This window comes from Mustela nivalis (assembly GCF_964662115.1).
Source record: "Mustela nivalis genome assembly, chromosome: 8".
Classification (NCBI taxonomy): Eukaryota; Metazoa; Chordata; class Mammalia; order Carnivora; family Mustelidae; genus Mustela; species Mustela nivalis.
Window position 1 is genome coordinate 120,255,805 of NC_139027.1, and position 10,818 is coordinate 120,266,622.

A 10,818-nucleotide genomic window follows, 5' to 3' on the forward strand; every position below is an offset into this window, starting at 1 on the left:
TACACTGAATTCTCTGACTGACACTTTGCTGCCCTTGGAGATGTCCTGTCACTGTGCCAGTTCTGGCTATGTCTGCACATTGGTCTCTTACCCATCTGAGAGGCCATCAAACATAGGAGCAAGCTTGGGAATTGGGCTGACCCCAACTCTGTGCCTTGGCTAGATGACCTTGAGTAGGTGATTCACACTCTTGAAGGGCTTGGCTTACCCCATCTGTACAAAGGTCAAAGTCTCCTTTATAGGATGTGTGTCAGGCTAAAATGAGAAAACAAGAAGATTTGCAAACTGTCCCACAGGTATGATTTCATTTGCCCATGAAGGTTTTTTTTCTTCCTGAATTGTGAATTAGCTTAAAATTTTCTTAAATTGGGGGCACCTGGGTGGCTCAGTGGGTTAAACCACTGCCTTCGGCTCAGGTCATGATCTCGGGGTCCTGGGATCGAGTCCAGCATTGGGCTCTCTGCTCAGCAGGGAGCCTGCTTCCTCCTCTCTCTCTGCCTACTTGTGATCTCTCTCTGTCAAATAAATAAATAAAATCTTTAAAAAAATTTTTTTTTCTTAAATTGGGAAACATTATATAAAAATTTGAATATTCGGCTTTCCTTTAAAACAGCACTAGCCAGACCATCATGGTGCTGAGTGGTTGCTGTCCCCCACTGAGCCAGAGCCTTGGCCCTCAGTGGCCTTCCTTGTCCTGCTACTCCAGGGATTCAAGTTTATGATCCCTGATGCTGCGCCTGGCACAGAGTAAGCACCCTTTAAATGTTAACTATTATTAGTGATATTCTTACTGCTGAGGAACCAACCAGCACCTGTGCAGCTCCTCTGTTTTGCAGGCAACTAAAGAGAGGACGTGAGCAAGGAAGAGTAGAAAAAGTGGGGCTTTCGTGGTGAAACAGGAGACATGGGGCTTGGTGCCAGCTAACAACTGCCTAGCTGTGTGGCCTTGGCTAAGTCCTTGGCCATCAATCAGTCCACGTGGTTAGTAAGATATGGGCCGGAGGGTCCAGGGTATGGCCTCAGTGACAGGTCTCATATCCACAAGCCATCCTCCCTTCCCCCAAACCCCATTACCCACTGAACTCATGCTCTGGGGGCCTCTCTTTTCTCCAAGGCTCACCCAGTGCCACTTCCATTCTCTGCATCACCCAACCTCTGAGGAGGGATTCTGCTTTTCCAAGGAGAGGAGGAGCACCAGAGATAGTAACCGTGCTTACCCAGAGCACGGCGGCAGAGCCAGCAAGGGAGCCTTAGAACAGAGGGGCTCGGCGTTTTACAGAGGGGCTCTGTAAAAGGAGAATGATAAAAAGAGCGTGTTTACTGGATAGGGTTGTTGGGACATTAAAGTGCTTAGGACAGTAGCTGGTGCACGGAGCGTGCTCAGTAAATGTCAGCTGCTGTTAGGAATCCAAGAGGAATCACAAAAGCTGCTTGCTTACATCTCCTCTCGAGGTGGCAAGGAGGCAAAGAAAACTGTTCTAGAGAGGATGCAGAATCGGAGAATTTTTGTGAAGCAATCTAGGCATACCCTCCCCCTTCCCCTCCCCAGGAGGCACAGGTGGGCACAAAGATAAGGAGAAAAATACAGTCAAAGGGCAATGGAGTGTATAGATGAGGCGATCCCCTATTTTAATATCTCTGAAATCGAGGTACAATCAATAGCATGTCCTGAATTGTAGTTGGTAGCTCTTTTCTTTCTCAGGGGGTCTCAACAATGTCGGAGCTCTTCTTCCATGGTGCCTTCGGGGTAATGAGATCTAATGTACAAAATGCGCTGGGCACAAGCTCTCAGATTACTCTCGCCGTCTTCAGCATCACCAGCACATTCGAGGCTGGCCACAGCGGAACAAGCGGCTTTTCTTCCTTTTTCTCGTTTTCTCGCTGACACCTGCTGACCTGCATTTGGTCCCGGGGTTGACAGGCACATGGCAAATGCGGTTAGGGAGGGCCGTAGGGAGGGCTCAGGATAGGAAGAGAAAGGCTTTTCATAATATATTAAGATATTCAGAGAGGAGGAGCCAGGGATTTTTTTTGTTAAAAAAAAAAATCCCTGCTGGAAGCCAGAGTTCTGTATATGCCAAACAGGCCAGGAAACCCAGCAGGCCTCCTGGAGCTGGCAATGAACCGAATCAGGGGCATTGTGTCCAAGCCACTGGCTGGCTGAGGGGGCATTGTTAGGGCCTGGCCCTGTCTGGGAAGAGGGGGCTGGAGGGGGCAGGGGGAGTGTGTTCCCATGACTCCCTGGGGAGTAATAACAATTGGGGCCAGCTGGGAAGCCCGCATGCCAGGGGCCCCAGGCCTGCAGGGGGCTGAAGAAGCAGGGGGGGCAAGGTCAGGGCTTCCCTTTCTCAGGTTGGGGGGCAGGGCCTAAGGAGGGGGAACATGGGGGTCATTCGCTATACCCCTCTTTCTCACCCCCCACAGCCCTGGGTCACAGAGTCTCTCCAAATTACACCCCATATGTGCCCACTTCTCTCCACCTCACAGGCCCACCCTTGGTCAGACCGCCATAGTCTCTCCCCCAGACCCCCGCGTGCCTTCCTCACTGCTGACCTGGCTGCCTACACTCTTCTCCACGTGTTGCGAAAAGAATCTTCCTAAGAGTTAAATCACATCACATCACTCCCCAGCTGAAACCTGCCAAAGGCTGCCCATAAATAACACTTAGAAGGAAACCCAAACCACTTAGGCTGGCCTACAACACCCGCCTGCTAGGCCTGCCTGCTTCTCAGCCTCCATGCCCGGCACTCCAGCACACCCCCGCCCTGTGCTCTGTCCCAGCCTCACGGGCTTCCTGCCAGGCCATGGAATGCTTTCAGCTGGTTCCCTCCTCTGCACACTTTGCAGATCCTGTGCTGGGAACACCCTTCCTTTGGATCTTTGCATGGCTCCCTGCTCATCATGGGTCTCAGGCCTTCCCTGGAAAATAAGACCCTTTTTGTTCTCCCCTTCCAGGTCATTCTATGACACTGCCCTGTGCTTCTGACTTCTAGCACCTGCTGCCCTCCAAAATGATTAACTTTGTGCCAGCCTTCCCTCCCTAGACTGGAAGCTTCTGGTGGGCAGGACCTGGCCCCTTCATTGTTGAGTCTTAGCGTCCAGTGTCACTAGGTACTTGGTACTTAGTAAGGACCAGGCCAACATTAGCCAGTATATTTATTTATTTATTTGACAGGGAGAGACACAGCAAGAGAGGGAACACAAGCAGGGAGAGTGGGAGAGGGAGAAGCAGGCTTCGCGCTGAGCAGGGAGCCCGATGTGGGACTCAATCCCAGGACCCAGGATCATCACCTGAGCTAAAGACAGACACCAGACACCCAACGATTGAGCCACCCAGGTGCCCCCAGCCAGTATATTTCTTATTCCCGTCCTCAGGGCTTGGTAAAGGACACCTGCCATGTAGTCAGGCTGGGACAGTCACTCTCAAGCAAAGTTCTGAATCTCCTCCATGAGCCCCAGTTCCAGGAAACTTGTACAGAAACAAAATCACATCTGCATATTCACCAGCCTCTGACTACAATGCAGCACCTTGCGTTTCACGCCTGCAAAAGACCAGAGGCCTATTAGCAGCAACAGGACTTCATCAGCGACAGAAACCACAGCTACGCCTGTGCCGTGTCCCAGCTGCGCCAAGGTCTTGAGGTACTGTAGACACCTAAGACACCTGGGACATCAAGACACTTCTAGACCTGCCACTATTTATTTCTTTAGTGGGTTAAAAAAGAAAAAAAAGCATATATTATTAAATTACAAATTTAAAAAATATTTTGATAATTATCTCAAGTCAATATAATTCGTGTCTTTTGTAATCCTGTGTATTTTACTTATTTATTTAGAGAGCGAGATCACGAACACATGAGCCGTGGGGGAGGGGGAGGGGCAGAGGAGAGAGAGAGAATCTTAAGCAGTTTCCATGCCCAGGACTCGGTGGGGGGGGGGGGGTGGCTCAATTTCACCACCCTGAGATCATGACCTTAGCTGAGATTAAGAGTCAGACACTTGACCAACTGAGTCACCCAGGTGTCCCCTACGTATTTTATTTAATGATATTTTAAAAACATTTTATTTATTTATTTAGCAGAGAGAGAGTGCGCATAAGCAGGGGGAACGGGAGAAGCAAACTCCCCACTGAGCAAGAAGCCCGATGTGGGACTCGATCCCAGGACCCTGGGATCATGACCTGAGCCGAAGGCAGACGCCTAACTGACTGAACCACCCAGGCACCCCATTTAATGGGTTTTAAAAAACAGCATTCTGAGAGGGATCCACAGGCTTCACCAGATGCCAAAGGGGTTCGCGACACAGACTAAAAAGACCCCCTAAAAAGGAGAGTCTTCAAAGAGCTGATGTAGTCTGGCTGTGGTCCTTCTCTCAACGAACAATTAGCCCACCAGGAGAGCCTGCAGAAAAGCCTGGAAAAGCAGTGGGAACGAAGCAGAGACCCCACGATCTATGTTTCCAGTTTGCTTCGTTTCCTGCATTGTTTATGAAATTGCGACATTGACAAAGCTCTGGGCGCAGAGGCCTGGTACAGGAGGCGGAGCCCTCCGTTAGGAAGCCCTCTCCACAAGCAATACTCCAAAGACAGTCCTGCTTTCCCTCTGTCCTCCGGCTGGCCTGGGAGGCCTGTAGCTCACTAGAGTGATTCATGCAGGAGACCCTCTGGTTCAAACGAAACCCCTCTCACCTAACATACTGTTCAGGGCTGAAGCAAGACAAACTCTCTCCCTATCCATCTGGAACATGACCAGGGGAGGAAAAAAAAATGTTTCTTTTTATAAATACCCCCTAATTTGTTAAAGAAAGCAAGCCATCTGAAGTCGCAGATTGCAGCGATGAGGGTTCGCTCTGGGAGGTGGAGCCCAGTGCAATGTTCTGGTTTAGGAGGGTGTCAGGTTCAGAGCCTGATTCTCATAAACCCAAGAACAATGGAGAAAGAAATGCCATCTCCAGGATTCTCTCCAGGGCCTGCGAGGTGAAAGGCGGGAGCAGGGAGCATCAGGGGAGGCCTTTTCTTGGCGTCTCTGCCTGTGAGTCACGGCTCTCACATGGGCTCACTGAAGGGTCTCTAATTTGGGAGCGGAGCAGCAGAAGGGCCCCAGATCAAACTCAGTTTTGTCCTTTCCATTTCACTTGGGGCTCTGTGGGCCTGATGTTTGGTATCAGCGACGGCAAGGCTCCAGAGATGTAGGGCGGTTCATCTCCTACACTGATCACAGTGAGGACCGGACTGAGATTTTTGGGGAGTCCGGGGGTGGACTGGGGTGGGAACCAGCTCAAAGAAAGGACTCCCTTTCACATTAGGTTACTGATCAGAGAGAAACCACAACACAGAGAGGGCAAGAAAAAAATGCCGAGGACTTGTGGGGATGACAATGCGATGACATTTCTCAGAAGACAGGAGCGTTTGGCCGGCTCAGTCAGTATTGTGTGTGACTCCTGATCTGGGGGTTATGAGTTTGAGCCCCACATGAGGTGTACAGATTACTTACAAATAAAAGCTTTAGGGGCGCCTGGGTGGCTCAGTGGGTTAAGCCACTGCCTTCGGCTCAGGTCATGATCTAAGGGTCCTGGGATCGAGCCCCACATTGGGCTCTCTGCTCAGCAGGGAGCCTGCTTCTGCCTCTCTTCCTACTTGTGATCTCTCTCTCTGTCTAATAAAAACAAATAAAAAAAATTAAAATTAAAAAATATTAAAAATAAGAAATAAAATCTTTAGGGGCCCAATCAGGTGGCACAGTTGGCTAGGCGCCCAGCTCTTGATTTCAGCTAGGGTCGTGATCTCAGGGGCATAGGATCGAGCCCCATGTTGGGCTCTACACTCAGCGGGGAGTCTGCTCGAGATTCTCTCTCTCCTTCTCTCTGAAAGAAATAATTCTTTAAAAGGATGAAATCAAGTATTTAAGGGCATGTGGGTGACTCAGTTGGTTAAGCATCCAACTCTTGATCTCAGGTCTTGATTTCAGGGTTGTGAGTTCAAGCCCCTGTTGGGCTCCATGCTGGGCATGGAGCCTACTTAAAGGGAAAAAAAATTAAAAATAAAATAAAATCCTCTAGAAAAAGTCTCTCATAAGACAAAGATAGGTGGCTGTGCGCAGACTATCTGGGAAAGGCCATACTAAAAAGTGCTAACAGTCGAGTGCCTCTGGCAAAAGAGGGGGTTTGGGGGTGGAGCTTGGGTGCAGGAAGGAGCCCAACTTTTCCTTGTGATACACCTTTTGTACTATATAAGTTCTGTATTATGAGCATGGGCTATGGATGGAAAATTATTTTTTATAGTCTTGCAGATCAGAAGACTTCGTAGGAATGTGGCCAGGCTTAATAAACACGTAAATCGTCGTACTATTTCAGGAACTAGCACTTACAGAGTGCCTACTGTGTTCCAAGGGCCCTTTGGCAATGCCCGTTTTACAGATCTTAGGAAATAGAAGCTCAGCTCGGAGGGAGCCAACGGGGACTCCTCCCAGGTCTGCTGGAAGCCAGAGCTCTGCTCCTCAGCAAGGACCACACAGCCTCACTCCCTGGAGTGAGCAGTTGGGGGAACCAGATGCTCTGGCAGGATCCAGAGAGATGCCATCTGTGAGGGAAACCTATTCTTAGAGAGCAGAGACAGTCGGTGGTGCAGCCGGCCAGCCCCCCGCAGCAGTGGGGGGATGCTGGGCAGGCAGGGAGCCAAGGCTCTACCTTCAGCTGAGGGGGTAGGAGAGGCTAAGAGCAAGGGCTACTCAGTTCTTAGGACCACGTTTCCTCCTCCCTTTGGATGCTATAGTAGACATTATAGCAAACATTCATGGAGTGCTTCCTTTAGACTCATCATGTTGTTTAATCCTCCAGATCGTGCTGTGAGGCGACTGAAATTAGCATGCCTCTCTTACAGATGAAGAAACAGAGGTACAGAACAGTGAAGTCCCTTGCCCAAGCAAACAGAGCCAAGCCCCGGCACTCTTCCTCCGAATTCTCTGTCCAAACCTCCACTGGCTTTCAGCTTGCTGCACCAGAGGCCAGCTTTAGTTTCGGTTTCCTCAACAGCAGAGCCCGAGACAAGGATTTCAGTGCAAGTGGTTCCTCTGGGAAGTGATCTTACGTTAGGGATGGAGAAGACGGGGAAAGGCGGGGGTGCGGGCAGTTATCAAGCAAGTGATCATTGTGGGCAGCCAGAGTTCAGTCCGGCCAGGGATCTCTGGGAGCCACTGTGGAGTGTCCACCTTGGAGAGTGATCGACCCTGTTAATCCTCCAGACCTGCTGTGGGTGGCAGAGCAGGTGCCAGTGGCAAATGAGAGCCTCAGACAGAAAGACACAGCGGTGGCAGTTGGAAGAGTTGGCTGGTGTGCGGTCAAGTGCGAAGTTGGAGGGGACTGGGCGGGGCCCCCCAGCATCTGCTTGCTGATGGCCTCCCCCTTCCTCTCCTGACCTCAGGATCTCATTCAGGCTCCACACAGGGAATGCGGGACCTTCTCAGATCACCTTCTCCAAGTGTGTAGTACGTCAGGACTGAGAGCACTGCTGTCAGAAGCAGGCCTAATCCCACCACCTTTACTTAATAGCTCTGTGACTCGGCTTCCTCCTTTGGGCTGGCTGCGCATGATTCCCTACTACTCGAGGTTAGGTTCCGTCCCTACTACTCGAGGTTGTTACTCGAGGTTCGGCTCCGTCCAGCAGCACCAACAGCAGCACCTGGAAGCCTGTGAGAAAGGCAGACTCTCTGGCCCCACCCCAAACTCACTGAGTCAGAATCTGCATTTTAATAAGATCACCAGTGACTCATGTGCACATTTCTACTAGTAATTTCTAAAAAGAGACTGGAGTATTCCTACTAGACCAAGGGTCTCACATTGGAAGCTCATGGACCACATCTTCCTGGAGACCTGGTTTGATTTGTCCAGCACCAGTGATTTTAAAAAATCGGACGGGCACATAAGTCTCTGGTTCCCCAGGCTACCATCACTCCCAAGTGCACAACGTTTTCACTTATACCCCTTGCCAGACCCCTCTGGGCATTTGAGTTTGCATGATGTTCTGGACTCCATCCTAGAACTAGTTAATATTTGCATAGCATAGCTTAGGTTTCTAAATTAACATAAGGCACTGAAAAACAACAACAACAACAACACGGGTATTGAGTTCAGACAGCTCTGGGTTCAAACCCTGATTTGGCTATCATACTGGTTGTATTATCTTGATTATCTTGGGCAAGTGACTTCCCTGCTCTGATCCTGTGTCCACATCTGTGAAATGAGGATCAAAATACACACCTGTAAGGTCATTGTATAGGTTAAAAAATAATACATGCAAAGCACCTGGGAGGAAGTAGGAGCTCACTAATGGAAGTAATTAGTAGTAATAGCAGCTCTTTTACTTCTACAAATCCAATGTGTGTATTATGATTATCCTCATTTTATAAGAAGCTGAGGCTCCGAGAGGTTAAGAAACCTTCCCCAAGGTTATACAGTGGTGGAGCGGGGACTCAAACCCATGTCCCCTAGCTCTGTATCTGCACTGTCCACTAGAATTTTCTGCAAGCATAGAAGTGTTCTGTATCTTCTTTAACCAATATGGTAGCCACCAGCCATATGCGGCTACTGAGCACTTGAAATATGGCCGGTCCCCATTGGGACACACTCTAAGTATACACCACATACCTGATTCTGATGACTTAGTATAAGAACGAGGAATATAAAATATCTCATTAATTTTTATACTAATTTTTGTATGTTAAAATGATAATATTTTAGAAATACTGGGTTAAAATATATAATTAAGATTAATCTCACCTGCTTCTTCCTACTTTTTTTCACGTGGCTTCTAAGACAAATTTCAATTACATATGTGAATCACATTGTGCTTCCATTGGACAGTGGAATTCTAAAGCTTCTCCACTAGAGCATCACCTGAGCCCAGGAATTCAATTTTTTCTAAAAACATATTTGCTGCCTGCACGCCCCCCCCGCCCCGCCCCTGGCAAGGAGTCCTGGTACACAGAATGGTCAAAGACCATAACCTACCAGGAAGAGACTTCAGGGCCCTCCTCTGGGCTCGCTGACCCCTGATGCCCAGAGCGGGGGTGGGGGGGGGGGGAGGGTGTTCCCTGGTCTCTCATTAGCCAGCAGCACAGCTGGAATCATGACTGAGGCCCTGGAGCCCAATTCACCACTCGTTCCACCAACGGAGAGGACTTAACAGGACTTGGAAATCAGTGCTTTTGCTTCAGCAAATGGAACCCTGGGACAATACAAGTTGGAGTCAGAGAACCATGATCTTGAGAAGGCAGGATCCTTTAGGGGGATTCGCTGATGGAGCTGATCTCGGCTGTGGACGCCCCCATCAGCACCTCGGGGGCCCCATTACTTCGAGGGGTGGCTCTTGTTGTAGAGGAGGAAGTCTGAGATGTCATGCCAGACATTGCTGTCCTGGTACAGGTAGGTCATGGAGGACTGCAGGGAAGGTTGTAGAGTGGTCTGGTGGTACTCAAAGAGCCACAGCACCAGCCCCCACAGCAGCCCGGTGAACAGCGGGAATGGGTCCCACCTGGGCTCAGGAATGTAGCCCTTCTCCACGCCCAGGCGGCACAGGGCAAACAGGGCTCGTGAGAGCAGGTACATGTTGATCTGCAGGGAGGGAATGACAGGGGATTACGGGAGGGACCAGACTTGGTGGTGGGGGGGGGTGTTTCCCAGCCACTGGGACCCTTCAGCCCACCCCTGTGTCCTGGGGCACCTACTGCACATGGGATCAGGGTCTTTCTTTCTTTCTTGTTCTTTCTTTCTTTCTCCCTTTCTTTCTTTCTTTCTTTCTTTCTCTCTCTCTCTCTCTTTCTTTCTTTCTCCCTTTCTTTCTTTTTTTATTTTAGTAATCTCTACACCCCACGTGGTGCTTGAACCCATGATCCCAAGTTTAAGAGTCTCATGCTCTTCCAACTGAGCCAGCCTGGGTCAGTGTTTTTCAAAGCTAGTGTGCAAGATGATTTGAAGTGGTAGGTGTTAGATATTTTAAAGATTTTATTTATTTATTTATTTATTTATTTATTGGGGGGAGTTGGAGAGGCAGAGGAAGAAGGAGAGAGAGAATCTGAAGCTGCCTCCACACTCAGTGCAGAGCATGACACGGGGTTCAATCTCAAGACCCTGAGATCATGACCTGAGCTGAAATCAAGAGTTGGAGGCTTGGGGTGCCTGGGTGACTCAGTGGGTTAAGCCTCTGCCTTTGGCTCAGGTCATGATCTCAGGGTCTTGGGATTGAGCCCTGCATCGAGCCCTGCATTGAGCCCCGCATGGGGTTCTCTGCTCATCAGGGAGCCTGCTCCCCACCCCCCGGATCCCCCCTTACCTCTCTGCCCACTTGTTATCTCTGTCAAATAAATAAATAAAATCTTTATTTTTTAATTTTTTTTTTTTGACAGAAAGAGATCACAAGTAGGCAGAGAGAGAGAGAGAGAGAGAGAGAAAGCAGGCTCCCTGCTGAGCAGAGAGCCCGATGTGGGGCTTGATCCCTGGACCCTGGGATCATGACCTGAGCTGAAGGCAGAGGCTTTAACCCACTGAGCCACCCAGGCACCCAATAAATAAAATCTTAAAAAAAAAAAAAAAGAGTTGGGGGCTTTGACCAAGCCACCCCGGTGCCCCTGTAGCAGGTATTTTAATGTTGCTATTCTTTGCTGTAATTCATCATTCTTGTTCACTAACATTTTTAGAAAATGAATATATTTACATGGCTCAAAACTGAAAGGTAACCTGAGACCAAAACCCATGGCCCACATAAAAATAAAAAATTGGTAAACTGGATCTCATCAAAATTTAAAATGGGTTGTGAAAGCCCATATG

The 10,818-nt window shown here is 49.3% G+C and overlaps 1 protein-coding gene across 1 annotated transcript; it reads right to left on the reverse strand.

Moving 5' to 3' along the window:
* Positions 1–9,238: 9,238 nt before the first annotated feature.
* Positions 9,239–9,627, reverse strand: PXMP4 (peroxisomal membrane protein 4; the record flags this gene model as incomplete). Its single annotated transcript, XM_082743021.1, has 1 exon — positions 9,239–9,627. A coding segment is annotated over one exon (285 nt), but the record flags the coding sequence as incomplete, so codon positions are not given.
* Positions 9,628–10,818: the final 1,191 nt, after the last annotated feature.